General features: G+C 39.1%; 1 protein-coding gene across 1 annotated transcript in view; it reads left to right on the top strand.

Annotated features, from left to right (window-relative positions):
* The window catches only part of ptprt (protein tyrosine phosphatase receptor type T), a 151,830-nt gene that overhangs the window by 45,004 nt on the left and 84,441 nt on the right, over positions 1–22,385 (top strand). Inside the window, exons 8-13 of the mRNA XM_055221627.1 lie at positions 2,899–3,014; positions 3,758–3,938; positions 7,441–7,550; positions 14,658–14,859; positions 15,738–15,840; positions 18,037–18,310. Coding sequence (XP_055077602.1) covers positions 2,899–3,014; positions 3,758–3,938; positions 7,441–7,550; positions 14,658–14,859; positions 15,738–15,840; positions 18,037–18,310 — 986 coding nt within the window. The remainder of the gene's footprint in view (positions 1–2,898; positions 3,015–3,757; positions 3,939–7,440; positions 7,551–14,657; positions 14,860–15,737; positions 15,841–18,036; positions 18,311–22,385) is intronic.

Genomic DNA, 22,385 nt, shown 5'->3' with positions numbered 1-22,385 from the left:
GACCCCCCATGTGGTCCTTGTAAAATGAGCAGAGGCCCTCCCCCTGATCCCAGAGCAGATTATCTCCAGATTATCTTGGATCCGACCCAAAGACTGTGGATTAAGAGGCTGCTGATAGGAGTCATAGTGGGTTTAATGGCTCTTATTTCTCCACAGACTCATGTACAAACCAGATTAGACTAACCTGATCACGGAGTTTGGGGAAACAATGCATCAGGAGCCATTTTGATTTATTGCTTTTCTTCAAGAACAGCTTCTGTTTCATATTGTAGAGTTCTGTAACTTGAGTCTGGGCAGTTCTCAATTCGTGAAGGCTGTACTTATTTTGTTTTTTGCATTTTATTATTGTCTAAATATTCTGTACATTTTTGTACCTGTTGTTTAGACCTCTACAAACATGTTCTGAAATGCATGGGTTTCTTATATTCATTTGTTCATTAAGTCTTCTCTCAAAAGTTAAAAAAGACATTGTGCTTGTGTCTGCTTATACTTTATGACACCCGTGGACTGTTATGTTATAATTTACACATTTTAAATTGCAATATTCATCCAAATCGACAATTTTACAATGTGCACCCTGGAAAGAATCGCGCTTTTTAAACTTATATCACATTCTCAGTTTTTGACAGAACTTTTTTTTTTTTCCTCAGATTGTTCAACCCTAGCGCTCTGTGATTTAAAATATAAACATTGTCTCAGCCATGCAGAAACAGATAAAGAATTATTTACACAAACTGGCAACCACTCCTGTAGTACTATTAAGTTGTAAGCATTTTGCGTTGCTATAAAAACTGCATTGAATTTCTATTGAATCCAATTATATTTCAATCAAATGCGACAACAACAAAAGCATAACCTTTTCACTCTCACATGTCTCGTATTCCTTTGTCATCAAACACAGCACAATCTCATTTGTGCTTCACTGACTTCAGGCGTTTTCTACGTGTCCACACAGAAATCAATATGAAGTTTACAGGCTGACAAGTCCTTTTTAAGAAAATCCATCAGTTTCAATGTGACTGCAGTAGTTTGTTCAGTAACAGAAAACAGGTCTGTATCAGTGGCTCTGTGCTGGGTCCCTCCTGCTGTTTGTTGGCTGTAAAATGTCCTTGTTCATAGTCTTCTGCAGAATCTGGATTACTTTAGTCTTTTTAAGAACAGTAGCAGACGCTTTAAACCAGTATACCGATTCTTAATCCCAGATGGCGGCACTGGCTAATTCCACTGTATATTATCCATGATTACGGAGCATGTTGGCACAACCAAATATTGTTTCACTCTTGAAGAAGTGATCTTATGCAAAATGTATGTGTTTGCAGCTTTCTACCATGTTATAACATTGTTCCCTCATCAAAAACATGCCTAAAGAGAATTTAGATGTCATCCATGAATGTTTGAGTCATCTTGCAATCTCTCACCGTGCCCTATTTTAAAGTTCCTTGTGGTTAGCAGTATGAGCCTGTCCAAAGCTCAACCCACAAGCCTACGTAACCCATGCTCCTGCCTGACAATTTTCCATAAACATACAAAAGTGGTACAAAAAACAATACACTACAACTTCACAAACCTGATACGATGTGTGGTAATTTTATTAGAGAAATTCACACCGATTCTGTTGTGATAGTGCTTTGTAGGTGGGAGTGACTCAAAGCGAAACTGAAACTTATTAAACATGTCAATATGTTATTTTTGGTGAATATAGCATTTTCAAAACAATAAAGGGTAACATAGTGATCTAAGCGGTATAGCCCCTCTTGAAAGTGCATGACAGGTTTTCATCTTTTTATAATTATTTTATTTTGTAGAATAGTGCCTGCAGTCAATTTTGGTTATGGTTTGTTACCATCAAGTGCCAATTTCTGAAGAAAAGTTGATAAGTAAACGTTTACAGGAAGTAGCGCAGGGTTTCAAAGTATTTTGGATGAGATTTGGTGTATTGATGACAAAGACAGTTTAATTATTCTTATAACCAAATTTTAAGGTCTTGTCATTTATTTGCCTTCAGCAAACTATTATTAGATGAGCTTTGGTTCCTTTTTAGTATGCTGTTTGTGTGTTGAATATACTGTATAAAGAAGTGGATTAAATGAGTTTCACCTATAGCATTCATCTCCAGTCAAATGAAGCTCAAGGCTAGCAGTTAAAATGGAGAATTTGGAGCCAAGTTCCTTATTTGGAACTTTGATCGCAAGTGTCATAGCAACCAAAGAGCCAATCTGGAGCAAGGCTGCTGATGTAATGCCCCTTCCTGCCCGCAACTTTGGTTTAGCAGGGAGGGTGCTAGCAGGAGTGACCTTGAAGAAAGAAGATGCTAGATTTGTCTGTTATTAATGTTTATATCTTGATTTCTTGAAACAATAACAAAATAAAAATACCAGGATCAAGTAGAGTGGGTTACTACAAACATTTTAATGTAAACTGAATTTGAGCCAGATTCAATGAAGCCGTGAGCTCGCCCATGATCACTTCCTATTTGGAATGTGGTGGCTTGTGCATTAGCTATGTCCATTTATCTATACGGTCTATGGTTGAAGGGCACATCTACTGCTCATGTCCCACCAGGAGGTAAAATGAGAACCTTATTCAACTTGGGGAAATATGTAAGACTTTTGGCAAAGTATTACATGCAATTCTGTTAACTAGGTTTTAGTGAAATGAGTAGTCTAACCTGTCACATGCACTTTAAGGGGTTACACTAATGCTTTCAGTTTAGACAGAAGTTTGGGACCATTATGCATTCCCTTGGTTTCCACTATTAGGTCCAATTAGTGTCATTGCGACGTTTGAGCCTAACACGAGCAGAACCTCATGACATTAGGCTGTGACAATTAGCAACAAATTTAGCCAACCGTAATTGAAGGGGAAAGTTAAAGTGTACTGTGTGTGTGTGTGTTATAGATCCAGTGCACGGGCCTCAGAACGTGAATGTGGTGGATGTGAGGGCTCGTCAGCTGACTGTCCAGTGGGAGACATTTGGATACGCAGTCACTCGCTGCCACAGCTACAATCTGACAGTAAGTACAGCCCCACACACTGAGAGGAGTCACACTTTATGGACACTCATTAGAATGTGCAGAGAAAGCACTGCATTAACTAGCATCAGCTGTCAGCAGCACACACAGCAGAGTTACACAGTGCTCATTTTAGAGGATGTTATGTTGCCAGTAGGGCCTGTGATAGTGCCAAAAAGGAATGAAATGAGTATCACGATTATGATGTAGATACAGTGGGCATCCTGGGAACGCCCCTAACAGAAGGTTTGAACACCTCTGTGGGGGTAAACAAACAAATTCACTGTTCAACAACAAATGCATACTTTAGGAGTTATATTGCACCATATAGAAACACAGACATGAAGAAGAATAAAGTTTTCCATCTGCTAACGTGTGGATAAATATCCACAAAACTTAACAGTAGCTGCATGGTACATGCTACTGCAATGCTAGCCCTGCCTGGTGTGTTTTAACATTGACAAAAAATCAATTTACTTTTCTGGGGTAAGACAGTGTCAACAACATCTGTTAAGGCTCAATTATGACTCAAACTGAATTAGTTGTGCTTAAAGGAGGGAAGAATGTATTTTCATCTATACCAGACCACTCCCCTTACTATGATGCGTGGCCAACTGTTTATGTTAAGGCGACATTATGTAAATTAAAAAAAAAAAGAAAGCCTATTTTACATTTAAAGGCTAAGGGAAACATATTATATTCCTCTCTCTCAGGACTTAAAGCCTGTTGTTTTCCTGTGTTGCCAGGTGCAGTACCAGTACGTGTTCAACCAGCAGGAGTTTTCGGCTGAAGAGTTGATCCAGACCTCGTCCCATTACACTCTGAGAGGTCTGAGGCCCTTTGTAACAGTGAGGCTGCGACTGGTCCTGGCCAACCCTGAAGGCAGCAAAGAGAGCGAGGAGATCGTCAAGCAAACAGAGGAGGATGGTGAGAACTTTTCTCAGTCTCCTTAGCACTATGTTATTTGGAAATTTGACACTTAAAGGGGCTATGTCTGACTTTAAAGGGGACATATAATCCAAAAACATCTTTTAAGAGCTTTTAGTCATGTTTTAATGATATTCCTTTATTCCCTAGCTTTCTAAGAATTGTATTTACTGTAGATTGATTTATTAATGTTTGAGGAATCCTGTATGGTCCTGCATCTGGGGCTTGAGTGCTCAGAAAATATCTGTTTTTACCTAACCCCTATACTCAGCCATTTTCCTATACTGACTTGCATATAGATTTATTTAAAAAGAATAATAATAATAAACAGGCTCAGACACATAAGGTTAATGTTATATCTGATGCTTGCTACTCTTAGTAGCTGCATTTATCCCTTCCAATTCCACATTTTTAACAGGAAATCACTCGTCCCATTTCTAAATCAATTTAGAATTTTACAGTAAACAAAACAATTATCACTGCATGCTATACTTTTTACTAACTGCTTGAAAAAAGCATACAATGTCTTCCTTGATTACTTCTAATTTAGCAACTGACAGACTGATTTTATCCAATCAGAAAAAAAACACTGGGTGAGAACCATGTGGAAACAATTGCTTGCATCTATCCCATTTGTTTCTCTGTCAAAGTTCAACATCAGATCATCAGAGACAGAAGGGACTACGTTGACGGGGCTATCAGTTCATTCGAGTATAGCCCCTTTAAGGTTTACTTGTCATGCCTATAAAACTATAAATCTTAGACTTACAATGATTCCTGCTAAACAGCTGGTGCACTGCTGGCCACCTACAGAAAGCTGTCTTCATTATAAAAGATAAAAATGTCACAATCAGGCTCATGCTGCTGGAGAACACACACTGCAAACAGGGCTGAGTTGCAATGCACAACAAAGGCTTAAGGTGACAAACTTCACAATTTGTTAAAAGTAGGGCTAAGCAATTAATCGAGAGAACCAGTGAATCGTGAATTATGTCATGTCTAATCATCAGTGACATGGTTCGGGGTTTTTAATCGGGAGGTCCACAGCCAAGCCTTTGTCAATACAGTCATGTGGTTTGGAGCTGAGATCAGACTTTGGAGGAAGAAATTAATTTTTTCGGTGCTAAGGTACATTTTAATTTTGATTTTGAAAATAAAAAAATAAAAAATCTGATCAAAATCAAGATTGATTAATATAAGGAAATAGACAATAGTGATACATTTTTCCTAGCTCTAATTAAAAGTGATACTGCACCAAGACACCAATATGATAGGATGGACTTATTACCAAGGCACAATATTTTCACCTTATCCAGTGAGATAAAGCATGAATACTTCATATAAGTAGATGATGTATTGGTGATGTTGTCTGTCTCGGTGTGGCTCAAGGATTCTCTCTGCTCAATTAGCCTTAAGACTAAATAATGGATGTGTGGAGGAGAGCGCCTCCAGGGAAAAGACCTTAAAGCTAAATATTGAACAGAAAAGCACAGTTGGCCTAGAGCAGAGCAAGTATCAATCTGACACCAACAACAGCATCTGATTATCTGGCCTTGAGAGGGACGGGCCCTGCATTCTGAGGCTGCACACATGTAGCTAATAATCCTGGTGACTTTCCTGAGCTTTCTCTGTTCAATTTAATTCAAAACTAGTGTTGTCACTATTGTACTACTACTATTGTAGCGTTTAATTTTAAATTACCATTTAACTTTATATCTGTGTTATCCCTCAGTTGTCCAGGTAGGTTTCATAGTGGTCAGTGGGCGTATACTAGTACATGTGGTCTTATACCTGTTCTTATACAGCTCAAGATCATTCTAAAGCTATTCAGGAAAGGTCCATTTCTGTCCTGTGAATGTGACTTTTGTAGTATCGATACCTGCTCAAATGAGTATCAAGTTTCAGTTCTAGTGTTAGTATCAATTGGTATCTGATTTTTGATGCTTTTGACAGCACTACCCCCCAAAAAAACTATGTACAGTGTATTTAGGCTTCCCTTTTCTCAACCAGAATCTTCTCCACCCCATCAGACTGATAAAACACACTCTAATGATCCACCCTCCTCAGGCTCCTGTACATCTCCCATCTCAGATCTAATAAGCTCCAGATTTCACTTGAGGGAACGTTTCACCTATATCTGCTGAATACACATGAATCTGGGTCTTTTCAATGGGACTAAAGTGAACTGGGAAAAGAAACTCCTTCAAGGGCTTAGAGACATATCTGTTAATGGTTTCCTGGTTAATTGTTTTTACTTTACCGTTCTTAATCTCCGCATTGTAATGCAGTAATTAGGAAGCAGAGCAGCGCTTGTTCACACAGAGGATAATTGCTGCTTGTAGCTAATGTCTTTATAGACCACACACACACAAATGCACAGAGGGAAACACTGAGGTACAACCTATTCTATATGAGACAGCATGATGGATTATTACCGATTTAATTTTCAAATTAGAATTTTCAAAATGGATTTTTAGGTAATTTAGTTTAATCAATTTAGAATCACTATGGGTTTTAATATGATTGAGGTCTATTATGTTAAGGTATTTTTTTATGTCATCATTAGACTGCAACTGCATTTGAGTTTGATCAGTTTAAAAATATTATTCATAAATTCAACACTGCCTCCTTTGTCTGATCACCAACGTTTCTCACATTCACTCAGTGCCTGTGGCTCAAACGTGAGACTACAGTACTGTGCTCTGCTTTGACATGTCTGACACCTCTCCCTGTATGGAACTTCCAAGTGTGAGTCTACCAGTAAACCCAACATTACATCAACATGCTGGTTGCCGGGTAGATTTGATTATAATTAGTCTGAAGCACTTTTCTTACAATAAAATTCATCTTTGCAGTCCTTTTATTATAATGACTTTACACAACCATCTGGGTGATTTTAAAATTGAAATAATACGAAATATCATGAGAAAAAAAAAAAATTAAATAATAATAATAATAAAAAAACACAAAAAACAACAGATTTGCTGAGCCACCCTGCGGTATTTTCACATTTCACCACTAGATGCTATCTACATTATTGCTGTATGATAGTGTGCCAGCTTTAGTCTGACATAAGAAGATCAAGGACCATAGGTGAGCCTGAACAAAGGCCAGGTGAGGGGTGCGGGGGGAGGAGGTTTCACATCTGACGTCTACCTGTGAAAAATGATCAAATAAACTTGCAGATGGTAGCTTTAAAACTAAAATGTTGTAGACATGTATACACAAAACTATCCCATTGCTCAGTCACAGCTTCTCCAGCGTACTTCTACACATTGCATTTTCAGTCATTTTCTCCTCCCACTTTTAAATATAGGAGCCCATGTCACTCTTCCAGTTATTCTGAACACAGGTTTGCTCAAACATGGCAGTTTTTTCTTGTACCCCAGCAGACAGCCTAGGCAACTTGGCTAGGTCACATGGTAACCTGCATGTAGTTCTCAGAGTGAAACTCTAATGTGTATTAGAGTGTATCTGATTTGTTTTTGATTGTTTTGTGTAGTCCCTGGCTCAGTTCCCATGGAGTCTCTTCAGAACACGGCATACGAGGACAAGATCTTCCTTCAGTGGAAAGCTCCCAACGAGACCAATGGAGTTATCACTCTGTATGAGGTCAGTACTAGATTAACAACACACTACTGATTGATAATTACAGCTGGGCCTCTCACAGTAATTACTATATTGAGTTATGCTAGTTAAGCTAGTGAGGGTGACTGAAAAACTGTTGGTTAAAGCTGGCAAGCTTGTAACTGTATTTGAGAGGGATTTGTTTAACAACACAAATTAACTCACTTGTTTTAGTTCTAGTTAAGTCAGTTCTTTATGATCAGATTGTTACTCAAGTTAGACTTTAATCTGAGCTTTGTTTTAACACAGTTTCAGACAGAGCAGTGCCGCAGTTAGCTTCACTCCCAAGGAATGTTGATGACTGCAAAGTCAGCTGCAAAGTATCAGTATTATACATAACCCTAACGGTTTACTGAGATTATCCTGTTTTAGAGTTTTAAACATAGCTTTAAGAAGTGATTTAGTGAAGAAGTGAAGAAGTTGTGTTCCCCGGGCAACACTTAAGCCAGAGTGTGACTCTCTGTGTGGCTCTTGGTGAAGTTTACTCAGGTTGAAGTTGAGAGGAGCCCTCCATGTAATGAATTATTGAGCTGCTGTGCCTCTTCTATCCTGTCTCTCACCTACAGCCTCTTACTGTCACATGTGTGTCAGGACTGGAGGAAATGTGGGAGGATTTAAGTGATGTGAGAGAGGAACAGCTGTTGTTCTTTCTACCATAATTCTATAGAGATATGACTCAAATGTCATAAATCAAACATTATTATGCAAACTTGCAAATCTGTTGTAAGCAAGCAAAAAGTTCACAGATATGCATTAGCCAAAATTATATTAAAAGGGAAATTAAAGAGCCTTGGATCTACTCTTTTCAGCTGCTGGACCACAGCTGGTGAATACATGTAGTGTCAGAATACAGTTGAGAGAAGGGTGATTTAAGCACTTAATATTTTAAAGTATATAATAGACTGCTATTAGTTGAAGTGTGACTACACAATCTAAATCTCTGTGCTGATTGGTGTAAGGATGGAGAAGAAGAGGAGTCTTAACACTCCAAGTTTACTCTCCACACAAGATGGGTTTTATACATATTTTGAGCTGTTTACTCACTGCCTGTCACAACAGCAGTGCTGCGTACAATTATACAATATCACCTGAACTGAAAATACACAGTACAAGTAATGTGAATCAGAACAAAGAACTCAGAAAAGGGTTGTCAGTAATAAAACTAATGAGAACTTAACTCACTTGAACTTGAGGTATTGCTACAGAAAATAATCACATACATTGGACAGAATTGAACATTGAACAAGCCTAAGATCAGATGGCAGTAAATGTTGAAAATGTCATTCTTTGGTTAAAAAAAGTAACTTGTCTGTTTTTTTCTTTAGTATCAAAATCAAGTGTGTAGTGTCGAGGCTTTACACTGAGTTTCCACTGGACAATCCCCTTCAGATGATTTCCTATATGCTGCAATTAGCTTTAGTGATGGGACTTTCGGCTTCTTTATGGGATCCAAATCTTTTGGATCCGTTAATTTCAAAGAGCCATTCAAAAGACTGGCTGTTTTATTTTCTATTTATATGACAGAAGGCAAAGTGAGAACTCATTTTATCTACAAACTAATCACAGAGAGAAGTGACGTAGGCTCAGATGTGTTTAAAATGGTTTAAACTGAGAGTGGGAGTGTGTTTACCTTTTGGAATGATGCATGATCAAAATAAAAATAAAAATAATGTTAATAATTTAAAAGCCGTTATTATGATGCCAAATATCTTTCTTGGTGCAAAAATCTCTCACTCGTGTTGCCTACTCTGCTTCTGAGCTGACTCTTGTGTTCGGCATTATCAGTATAAAAATCCATACAAATTACAAAGAGAACAATCCGGTTCTTTTAAAAATTGAAATCCGTATCCAACTTTAAGGAACCATTCATCACTAATTAGCTCCAATTATTTCTATACCACAGTGACCATTGTTCATTAATGCATTCGTGTAATCATATCTTAATGATGATTGGAATTTAAAAATAGACATATTCCATTATCCCTTTTGTCTCTAGATATACATATTTGAGCCCCCTTGCCATTGTCCTGGTCTATTTCATCTTGGTTCGGTGCTTGAAAGATGGGAACACATTTTCCAAAAAGACTCAGAGGAACAGCACACCACTGGAGCCCTTTAGATGTGGCAGATGAGGCCTTTAATCTGTCAATAGCTGCAATTATAGTCATTATCTCTAATAGCAGCGCTTTGTGTGAACCCTCTGATATGTTTAACACAGGGGCGCACGTTACATTGATATTAATGAAGAGACCGAGAAGGGGCCAAATGAACTGTACTCCCCACAGACACATATGGACTGAGAGGAAGAAGAGGGTCTAATGGAGCTGTGGGTTTTCTACTGCGGAGCTTTTGTCCTGGAGAAGACAGAGGACAGGCTGATGTGAGGAGGTAGAGGGGACCAGGGAGAGAATGCCACCAATTACACCAGAAAGACAGACTTCCCGAGGGACAGGAGTAATAGATTATATGTAAAGGCGAAACTTCTACATCACTAAAAAAAAACAAAAAACAAAAAAAACTGGTACTGCCTGCAAAATTATATTGAGTTTTCTGATCTATGTTTGGAATGTTGTTTCCTCATCCCAAACATACTTGGAGTTGTGTTTTGTTTCATTCACACAAGTAACAAACACACACACTCACACACAAATCATGCATATTTAGGCTGAGTTCTTCTCTTAAACAGAAAACAATCTGTTCCACCTTGTGAAGAGTCAATATTGCATACTATAGGACTTTAAATAACATATGCATTAGTTGTATTGTTATTGAGTATATTTGTCTAGGTATTTCATGTTTTATGTTTCTTAAAACACTGTCCATGTATACAAAACTCACATTATTTGCATCAAAGTGCACCCCTCTTGGTGTTGGCACACCATTTACTGACCATGGAAACAAGCCACCAAAACATAACCATTATTCTAATATAAGCATGCAATTTTAATGAACATAATTTGAAATGCTCAGAGCTAGTCTAACAGCACATCAAACCTCTAAAGTTCTACTTACGACATAACAATCCTGGGAAAATTGAAATAATGATTTCTGTGTCAATTCATTCATAATTTGTGTCCTTTTAAGTCAGATGTAAACTACACAATCTTTGTTTTTTTGTTTTTTTATTTTAGCTTCTCCTAGAATGCTCTACAGTAAGGCATTAAACTTGAAAGACATGCATTGTTGCTGTGAGTGGGGCCACATCTCTACACACCTGCACCACTTGCATGTCGCCTTGGAGCTCAATACATGGCAAACCCTCCAACAGAAACGTTAGATTGTGCACCTTTATTAAGCATATATGCAGTCTGATGAATTGCTGTGAGACTGCTGACATTAGTAGGGTTGCGAGTGGATTAATTATACACAAATATGCTAACATTACTATGTGTTTCAAAGATTTTTATTCATTTATAGACATGTTTGGAGGATTTAGTGAGCATTATGTATATGCTGTACTTTTGGAAATCTGTATCCCGGCTTTTATCTTGTCGACTTGTATTGTAAAATTGATACAAGTACGCCTCTAGTAGTGTTCTAAAAATATATGCATTTGAAAATCTCTTCCTCTGCGTATCCCATAGTTCCCATCTCTCAGATATACTTTTCCTCTGTGTCAATAATGGACTATATTTAGTGTGGCCTTGAGCTCAGATCCCATTGACTCTGCCACTGAAACCGTCTGCCCTGGAGGGACGGGTCTGCTATTTCACCCTCCTCTCTGCGTGTTAAAGCTCCGATTTACTCAGCAAAAATGTGGTATGGTAAGCAGCCATGTGGAGAAAACGGCAAAATAGTTCCAATTGGACCAACCACTGAGCTTTTTTCAAATAGAATTTTATAAAGTAGGCTTAAATTAATGGACCTCAAATGATCTGTCCTTGTAGTTGAGCAAAATTGGTTCTGCCACAGTACAGATATATTGTAAAAGTGTTTTTTGCCCAAGAACCAGGAAGGGTGCTGTTGTCATGCTAGTAGTTATTAGCATTATCGCGATGGGCTCTTGACATTGTGAAATAGGCTTATTAACTCATTATAGGGAATAATAATGAGGCTTGGAATATGTTTGGAAAAGTTTGGACCACTGCAAACCATTTAAAATGAACTATTTCTATTTTTCATGCTTTTCATACAAAAATCAGGTAAAATAGTAAAATCTGCTTTTAATGTTCCATTCAGGGACATGAAAAAATGGCAGAAATTGAAAGTTTTCCTTGTCAAAAGACATAAGTTAAAATGAGGGGGGAAAAAAACTGACACAATAGTTTGATATCTTCACTGTGTGTCGTGAATTTCAGTGAATGGCTAAGAAATGACTAAGAAATACAAGCTGTAGAGAATGACTGAATATAGAGAAAGGGAAGGCCAGGCTTTGTTCCCTTTAGATAAACATACCCAGGAGACACAGCACCGTCCTTTTCCATTGTCAGAAATGGAGCATAGATAATATCGAACAAAAGGCTCCATCGGCCTAATCAGACTTGTGCAATTGGAGCTAATTTGAAAATGCAAAAAGCACATCTAAAAGGAATACAAACAGATATTGTGTTTTAAATCATAGTGAGTACAAAAATGTGTTCCCTTTTTGGTAACACTTTAAAATACAGACCGAGACTTACTAGATACTTACGGTGGTAGTTGGTAGATGCTTGACTGGTGATTTCAGTGGCAGTTACAATGGTAGGTACTGGGTTGGGACTTACGGTGGTAATTTGGCTGGCTGGTAATGATACTGGTACATATAATATAACTAATAGCGGTACTTTGTGCTATCTCTATTTCAAAATGCTACCCTGGTTAATAGTACTGGTACATATAGTACATACATAGTACATACATAGGGATACATAGAACTTGTGGTGAAGTCAATCAAATGTAACCTATTGGGAGTTGTGTATATCTTTCATGATAGTGTATTCTTCTTGGAATGACCTAGTACCCAGCAATCGGTAGGAGATGATGGGAAGACCATAATTCCTGCTCTCTATGCAATCAGGCCATAACCAGAGGGTAAAGTTATGGAGAAAAAACACTGAGTAACACTTTTTAACAACTATACTTTAAATAGCCATAATAAAGCATAAACAAACACTATATACATCATGAATACATGTATTATGTTTATCAAGAATGATCCATACTTAGTAACTACTTAAAGGTACAGTGTGTAACTTTTTGGAGATGGCACGTCACCTGCATAATTCAATGGAAATAGAAAGTTAAAACCATATTAGATGAATGCATTTTATACCATACTGTGGAAGATTATAGCTAAAAGAACATTTCCTTGGAAACAAGCAGGAGGAACGCCTGCTCCAAGAGTCAGGTTTATGAAGATGCAATAAAAAAATAAATCCAAAATGAAAAAAAAACAAAAAACAAAAAAAAACAACTTACATTTTAGACTGCATTTGACTTAAAGTGACACACCGTTCTGTAGTTTTAATTAATACCCTAACCCCTTAATTAAGTAGTTGCTGAGCCTGATTAATTTGTTCATTATGAATTAAACCTTTATTTTTACCTTTAAGCTTTATTAAGAGTAATAAATGTGTAGTTATTATAAAGAGGTATAACACTCTATAGTGTGTGCACAAACATCACAGATAATATAACTTATCCTTAAGGTGTTTATTTTTATATTTCTTTGATGCCACCAAAACCTTTTAGCATCGATTCCCATTAGCCACATGACTCCTGCTCGTCTATTGTGTTGTAAAAGGTCAAGGTTTGGAGTGGTCACATCTCCACAGCTTCACACACTGAGGCTTTGTCAGTTCAGCTCTGCACTGATCAATGTGAGAGCTCCAGGTCTGTGTCTCATGAGCTGGGCTTTGACAGCTGAGCAAACCCACTCAATCCCAAATCCATTCATATGAAAACGTCAATATTTGGATTGTCAATATGTGTCGTAATGCAGCACACGGTGTTTGAGTCTCGACAAACTTGAATGACAGCGGTTTGAAAAGACTGGTGAGGGCGGTGCAGTGAATAGCAGTGTTGTGTGAGGCAAGAGCTCAGGCGGCGTTTCACTCATTTTTCAATTTTGAAAAATGGGCTCATAGTGTGGAGTGGGACAGTTTTAATGAAGCTCAGTGGATTTGAATATTGGTGTTTACTGTAGAGACCAGTAGAGCTGCAACAATGAATTGCAATAATCAAGACTAGTCAACTATTAGTGTAATTGTATTGGTATTTTGACGTATACTAACTCTGAAACACATACCAAAACATCCTTTATAACTGGAGTAGATCAGTAGATCAGTTGGTAGAATGCTTGCCCTCTTTTATTTTATTTATTTATACAGGGAGAGGCCAATGAGATCACTTAGACTCTTTTTCATGGACGCCCTGTTCAAATACAGAAAATATACAAACAAAAACACAAAAAAACCACAGCAAATTAGCAAAAGTACATAAGTTAATTTAAAACATTCAAAACTGGTGACAAACATTTACACTCACACCTGCACCTGATTATTAAATTGAATTTGTGGTACAATTCGGGCTTGTCCTTGAAATATGAAGCAAACCAGCCAAAAGCCCTTTTCCCATCTCAGTTCAGGTGTGGCTCTGATCCAAATGTTGACGGTTTAATCTCGGTCTTGACAGAAACATTTTGGTGCGATCAGATCCACTAACACACAGGTTACTGTTGTGATTCCAGCTCCCACAGATTAATACTGTCTTTGTGTCCTAGACACTTAACCCGCCTCACGTCCAGTGTCTGCGTACACTTGTGTATAAATATGTGTGAATAAATGGTTCCTTGGTGAAAGGTGCTTTGAGTGCCTTGAATGTGAAAAAGCGCTTTATAAATTTGACCATTTGCCATGTTACTATTTTACAAAGACAGTGGCAAAAAATATATATATTTTTAGATCAATCATAACATCTGTAATGTGACTACAGATTAAACATAGCCATCTTGGTAAATTCTGACATATTTATGTTTATATATATATTAATATGCACTGTTTCTGAAATAAATAAATGCCACAAAAGATCATATTGGTTGAATTCTCAAGCTTGTCCTAATGTTTTCTGTATCTGTCTGCACCAGTATATGATGTTTCTCGATCATGTTGGCAGATCACGTACAAGGCCCTGAGTTCGTGGGACCCCAGTGCTGACCTGAGCACTCAAAGAGGCCGAGTCTTCAAACTCCAGAATGAAACCCAGCACCTTTTCGTGGGGCTGTTCCCTGGGACCACCTACTTCTTCACCCTCAAAGCCTCCACCAACAAAGGCTTTGGCCCTCCAGTCACCTCCAGAATCACCACCAAGATCGCAGGTACCATTATGTTTGATGGCTCATATCTCTAACCACAGGCTGCATTTAAATACCAGTTTGTTTGTTCAAAGTGAGAATAACAGTAGGGAGGGTCAGAGCTGTGACTCACCTCCGTTCTCTCTCCTTGTCTCTTTGTCCACTGAACGTCCGTTTTCACATCTTCAGGACTTTTTTGTAGGAAATGTCACAGCCATCATAAACACAATAAGGCTTCCACAGCAGAGACATGAATGAGGCTCTTTTGATCAATTCTATGATGGGGCACTATTTTAAAGACAATCAGCAACAATTAGCTAAGCAGAAGTTTAGTGGTACTACTACATGTGTATGTTTAAAGTGGAACCAAACACTAAACCTGTGTCTACTAAAAAGTGTATATGGTGTTTTAATAGCGTTATCTACAGTTTTGAGTTAATTTTTGTCAATCTTAGAGCAAACTAGGTACATTAGCAGCAAAAGATTGACCTGATTATAGCCAGATGTTTCTTATCACAAACACCTGGCTGCAAGGGCGGAGTTTAAAGTGTGATTATCTGTTAGACCAATCACACTGTTCCTCATACTGTTTCTCATACCTCTAGACCCTGCCCCTCCTCTTTTCTCATATTTTCTTTAGTCCTCCAGGTACGGCCCAGTTTAGCAGCTTTTGAAATGTGGTTGTGGGCGGAGTTTAGGTGGTTAGTGCCAATTTAAGTCAGTTTTTTTGTTTTTTGTTTTTTGATGGAAAAGCAAGGCACCACCACCTTTAATATCACACCAGTCCCAATGTTCTTTTCCCACTCTGGATACAGTCTCAGTGTTGTGAAACTGGTGCAGCTCAAAGTCAAAGAGTAGAAAGTTTTGTAATGTCTGCTTCTTCTCTGTTGACCACATTACAGCCCCCATGATGCCTGAGTACGAGTCTGAAACACCATTGAACGAAACAGAGACCACCATCACCATTTTACTGAAGCCTGCCCAGTCCAGAGGCGCTCCTATTAGGTGAGACTTTGTACAATTATCCATTATCCATCCATTATGTTGTGAGTTACTTTCTCTACATCCTTTTCGCAGTCAAGCCCTCCGCAGCTCCCTTTTCTAATTTTCTCCTCTGCCACGCCTTTTAATTAAAAGTTGGACTGAGGGAAATGGATCTATGAAATGTACGAGTGGGTTCTGAGCTTTAGTGGTCCACTGTAAATCCCATAATACCAGTCTGTTTACCTCCACAACACTGCACCAAAATTATATGCAGCAAAGGAAAGGAGAGGGGGGTAGATGCTATTACTACTCCCAGAATGCTCTTTGGCTTTAAGGCCCGACAACTGATGCTACTTAAAGGTGCTGTACCTGAATGTTACTGTCTTAAAAATGTGAAAACAAAACGGGTTCATTGCATTTCAACGGTTAGCAGTGGTCCAAGCTCATTCCCACTTTTCTAATGCATTCTTAGCATCCTAATTATTCACAGCAATGAGTCAGTCTAATGCAAACAACTAGCCGATACACGATAACAAATATTTGCCAATACCAATATTCTAATATCTATAGCATATCACAAATGAACTTTCAACTTTTGTAAAAAAAATAATAACAAGACGTATTTATCTGGGATGTAAAATATATTTTTACATTTTTGCATAAACAAACAGCTATTTCCATTTTACCCCTTAGTCAGTTCAAAAGAAAATGACATGGCCACACAGAGAATGGGACAGCAGTGAAAAAATATCAGATTTGAATACCCATATTGTCCGATACCGATATTGACAAAACGATACTGGAACATATCTATCGCCATTCCCTACTAACAACAACTAACATGCATACTTCCTGACACTGTATTTCTGGGTTTGCGGGGGATAAATTATCTATAATGACATGTAGACATGACACACCGGTCCACATGCTTTTACAATATATCTGTACTGGGGCAAAAATAAATTGAATAAACATGAAGGCTGCCATGTACTTTGGAAATGTATAGAGAATATCCACTGACTCCTTGTATTAGGCCTCTGCTTTACTCTCTAAAAGCCATTAGTCTGAAAGTGATATTTTTTCGGAGAACTCTTATTCAGCGATCAGCAATTATCTTTGATGAGAGCTGCCAAACGGAAAGCTGGGGATAATTGCCCGGGGCCTTCTTCACAGAAACATACATCTCCCTAATTGCATCTAATTGTGAAGTGAGTTGTTGGCGTGTGGAGGACGGAGGTAATTGCGGAGGGCCCTGTTTTTGTCCTGATGCTGAAGAAGCCCTCAGCCAGTCATGAAGCAGTGCACGCACATTAGACACAAGAGTGCTGTTAAAGGCAGGCTTTTTGGGGCCATAAATACACATCCACCTGCTGCTCACAACCCTGCCTTTTAGTTTAATTTGGAGCTCAAAACACTGCTCTAATCCCAGACTTTAACTTTCACTTTATTTTTATGCCCTGTTGCTGCTAAAGCTAAACAAAAGCCAATATAGAGACAAAAGCATGAAGGGATGCTTGTAACTGATGGACAAACATGCAACTTCCAATGCATTTATATGTGTATATATATATATATATATATATATATATATATATATATATATGTAATTAAGGGCTGTAGTCGATTAATTACTCAATGATATCTTACACATATGAAGAGGCTGTTTACTAGTACTTTTCTGTATAAATAGTTTAGGATTTGGGTAAAATATCTAATTACGATTTTTACAGCCAGCATTGCAATTAAATTTGCTATTCATTAATTCTGTTCAAAGTTTACATTCTAAAAACATCCAAAAGAATTGTCAAAAAGACTGAAATATGAACTGGCAAACTAATACAACAGTCACATTTCAGAAACATGTTTGTACAGATCTAAACTAAAGGCAGCTTTTATGCAGAATAAGGTGGGATATTTTTGTGGAGGAAATGACTGAAATGAATGTACTTCAAAAATTGCAGCCTTTGCAATTTGCTAATTTCATCCATTCAAATTACAGTTTCAATTAATTTGTGAATAATTGTGCAGCCCTAACGTTGTTTTTACCTGAGAACCTAATAATTTTGACAGCTTTCAGATAATTAATCAATGCACAGGGTTTGTCTTTGGGTGACTACAGCTGTAATATATAGTTCATTTATATGTTTGCAATTATATAAACTATCAGTAATAAATACGTCAGTTCATTACTTAATCTAATCTTTCTTCTACCCACAGCTCATATCAGCTGGTGGTGAAGGAGCTGCGCAAGTCCAAAAGCCGTCGCACCGCGGAGGAGCCCCAGTGTTTCTCAACTCCCTTCAGTTTCAGAAATGCCTCCATCTTGGACTCTTCCTACTATATGGCCGCCGAGCTGCCCCCCTCCAGCCTCACAATGGTACAGCCCTTCACTGTGGGGGACAACAAGAGCTACGGAGGCTTCTGGAACCCACCGCTCTCCCCGGCCAAGAGCTACAGCATCTACTTCCAGGCCGTCAGCCGTTCCAATGGGGTCAGTAATTATGCATACCTATTGAATACTTAGAAAAAAATACTAAATCCAGGCACTCCAAAAATGTGCGTGGGCTTTAAATATGACCCAGCAATCGCGAGGACACATGTTAACTATTGTATAATGTTTTATCGATGCATAGGGGTCTTCATTTGAGGACTGTGCATCAAATATGAGTGAACTGAAATTTCAGTTTTGTCATATCTTTATAATGCCTTGAAGAGGGTTCTTCAGAAAGTTCACACTTCACTGTAACTGGTTAAATGTACCTGTCACTCACTCAGAGCCAAAAGGAGTGGGTAAGAAAAAGTGTTTGTGTTTCAGTATAGAGCTGCATTAAAGAGATTTGTGTATCACGATTTCACCAAAACAGCATATTGTCACAGGGATTAGATCACGATTTGATTCTTGTTTTCATACCGCCCAATCCTAGCCTTCAGCCAATCCTCTGTCAGTAAAACTTTGGACTTTGCAGGGATAAATTGAGTCTTGTTCATGGAAAAAAAAATTAAAAAATTGGAAAACCTTTTTATTTGATTTTCCAAAAAAAAAAAAAAAGTTCCATTTTTGCCCAGCCCTATTTCAATGTGGTTTTGGCTTTTTGCTGTTGTTCTTCACCCTTCTTTCCAAAATCTCTATTTACTCAGGGATCACAAAAAGCATTGGTATTACGGAAACAAGCCTGAGAGAGCCTATATTACCTTGTTCCGTCCCTCTCTTTCTCTCTCTAAATCCGATCTCTCCACTTAAAAATTTCCATAAGTCTTAACCCAGTGAGGATTGTGTTAATTTTCCACTGGTGTAACCACGGTAACTCCAATGCCATGATCTAATCTCCTCCTGATTTCCCACAATGCACTCACCTATAAAGAGGCTGGCAACACACATTAGGAGCACATTTCAAAGGTGTATGCTAGTTTTGCTCAACTGCCTGCTGAACTTGAAAAACAGTTAAAACTTACACACAATTTCAAACGTTTCAACATTTCCTTTCATTCATAAGATTTAATGGTTGAACATTTCAATTGATTTATGAAAAAAGTGTCTGCAGAGCTCTTAAAGTTACAGTATATACTCTTTTACTTTCTTTTACTGTGCTGTCAGTCAATTTGGAGTGTAAATATTATAATTGTACAGGTTGATATCTCTTCAATACATTGGCATTTTAGAAACTTAGCTGAAGTCAGATTCTTGGACACTATTCACCGCAAAACACTGTTTCCTGTAGGAAGAACCATTGTAAGTACAGTGCCAGATAGGACTCTAGTGCCTTAAAAGCTGCTGACAGACACAGCCCCTCGCTCCCTCCAGCCCTCCACTCTCTGTTGCACATTCAGGGAAAGGGTCTCACAAACACTCCTCCTGAGACATGTCCCATTAGCATGAGATCTCTGTCCTCACTCTATAAACAGCTGTAAATAGGACAGTGAGGGCACATGTGGACACAACACAGTGGACTCTGGAGGGACAGTATGTGGGTCCCAGGGTGCATTATTAACACTATCATGTAAGCAGAGTTGTGCATCGACTCACATGAAATCAAAGACATGTAAATAGTTAAATATGCACGTGGTCTTAAATAAAAATATTTTAATATGAGTAAATGTACTGAAAATGAAACCCATTTTACCTCAGTTACAGCAGTAGTAGGATCAAAAAGACTATGTCTACACTCCACAGGTGTGCATGTAACGCCTGTCCACAGATGGACAGAGTGATTGAGCCAGGTGTGTGGTCAGTCATGTAGAGAGCCTCCTCATCCATCATCCAGACATTTTGTGCTGAGACATTTTCTGCTCCTTTAATTTCACTCAAAGATGGCTCTGGTGCATGTCAGGGACAGTGCACCCACTCACAGGACAAGCATATAAGCATATAGTAAGCATAATCACATAACATTTGTTATCTTGTTATAATTATGACACACAGATCATCTTTGTTAAGAACCTGTTTCAACTTAATTTTGCTAATAATATGGCAACAGGGGTATTCTGGATTTAAAGCTGCCATCCCTTTATTGGATTTTTTTCTCCAGTAGATTGCAGATGTGAACCCCCCCTTCCCTCTCCCCTCACATGGCCTTTGTTCTGGTCTTCAGCAGTGACATTATGTGAACAGCATTTAGTGGACACATGAGCAAAACTGACTTATTTGAGCTTTTAACCCTCCCACATTATTCCCTCATCAAAAACATACCTAAACCCTGCACTGTACATTCAATGGACACCAGAGGGCGGCTGTCAAGTTCACAGTAGCCCTAGGGCCCTGCTCTCAATTTTTATATTGATCTATCTAGTGGTGCAGGCATTTGGCAGGACAAAAAGAGCTAGATCTGAGGGAACTGCTCAGGAATACACTAGTACGTGGCTTGGAAGTCATCAGAGCAGCCAGAAGTATGCTCCATGGTGTAGGGTTAAGGTTAGTCAGCTTCTCATCCCTGTGTTCCTGAATCCTGTATGTGGATTTGTCGAGCTGATGTTGTAGACCCCTGATGATTTCTTTGTACTTAGAGCAATGTTGCTCCAGTTCTCTCTCTTTTCCTCACTGAGTGGGTGTACCAGTTTCTCTTGTTGCTCTGAGGGTTGCAGGAAATCTGCAGGAGATCGAGGTTGATTATCAGGGCCCTCAGCTGATCCTTGGTCTGCTGATGTTCATTCTGTCCAACTACATGTTCAGTGCCTCTCTGTTGGACGCTGCATCCGCCTTGACCTCCTTCATTTTGTCACATGTGTCAAGAGTGTGACCATATCCTGTAGGTCTTTCTTCTTCCTGGAGATTCTCTCCTGCAGCTCTTTCCTCAGGCCCTCCTCCTCTGTTAACCTCTGGACCAGCTGTGCCTGGGAAGAAGTGACTTGTTTGAACGTGTTTTTTAGATCAGCGTGCTGCTCTTCATTTGTGGGCTGCTTTGGTGGCTTGCTTCTCCAGTGTTAGTCTTTCTTCCTTCAGTCTGTCAAAAAGACTTTGCTGGTTTTGGGCCTCCTGCTCCAGAGAAGTGTAAGCCTCCTGCACCTCCTACAGGGACAGTTGTTGTTGGCGACTGTCAGACAGCTCCACGTTCATGCGGTGGAGCGCTTCTTCTCGATGGGCTAGGTGGCCTAGGATATTCTCCAGCTCCTGGTGAGCCGCCTCTGTCTGTTGGCTCAGTGCCTTTATCTGGGCATGGGAACTCTCCCTCTCCCCAGCTGCAGCTTCTTCTGTAGCCACTTTACCTTTGCCCTTCACTGATGGATAGTCTCTTGTGCTCTGATCTTCAGCTCATCTCTGCTCTTTTTACTCTCCTCGATCTGTGCCTTCAAATGCTGCTTTTCACTAATTTCTCTAATTTCTTTAGCTGGTCAAGCATTTGCAGCTGCTTCTGCTCTTGTTGAGCTAAGTGTGATATTAGCTCCTCAACCTGTAAGGAGAGTTGCAGCTTCTCCTTTTTCTCAGAAGCCACAGCCCGCTTCAGCTCCTCCACTGAACTTATCCCTGAGGCACTCTGAAGCTGCTTTTTGACCTCTAATACCTCTGCAGTTCACCACACATGTCCTCTACCTGCTGAACAAGGGACTCTCACCTGTCCTCAGACTGAAGGCTCAGAGCTCTCTGCAGCTCGACCTCCATCTTTGTCTTCTGTCTCCACTTGGAGAAGCCTCTCACTGATGCTCTCATCCACAACATTGTGTTGCTCTGTGGCATTCCCGCTGCTGCTCACACATCTCTGCCCCATTCTCCATCTTCCTGCTGCGCTGCAAGCCCTTCTTCTTAGAGGTCATGTTATTCTCCAGCTCTTGCAGATGCTGTTCCACACTTTTGGGAGAACCTCTGCCCTTTCTTAAAGTGGGGAAAACATGTCTACTTTCTGATTCAGAGTAGAGATCATGATCACTTGTGTGAAGTCTTGTGGCTGAAGCGGAGGTTCTGTTATGTCCACTCAATCTCTGGCTTATCGATTCCTCCAAGTCTTCTCTAAGCTCAACCATGGTTGTAGCTTGTTCTTCTGAGCGATTCTTGTATATACTAAGGATCTGGTCAACTGCAATTAAGTTGGTTCTATCCAAAGCGTTAGCCACCATGCTGATCGTTTCAGAGATTT

The sequence above is a fragment of the Periophthalmus magnuspinnatus genome, chromosome 5 (genome assembly GCF_009829125.3).
Source record: "Periophthalmus magnuspinnatus isolate fPerMag1 chromosome 5, fPerMag1.2.pri, whole genome shotgun sequence".
NCBI lineage: Eukaryota > Metazoa > Chordata > Actinopteri > Gobiiformes > Gobiidae > Periophthalmus > Periophthalmus magnuspinnatus.
This window is presented reverse-complemented; position numbering and strand designations above follow the sequence as displayed.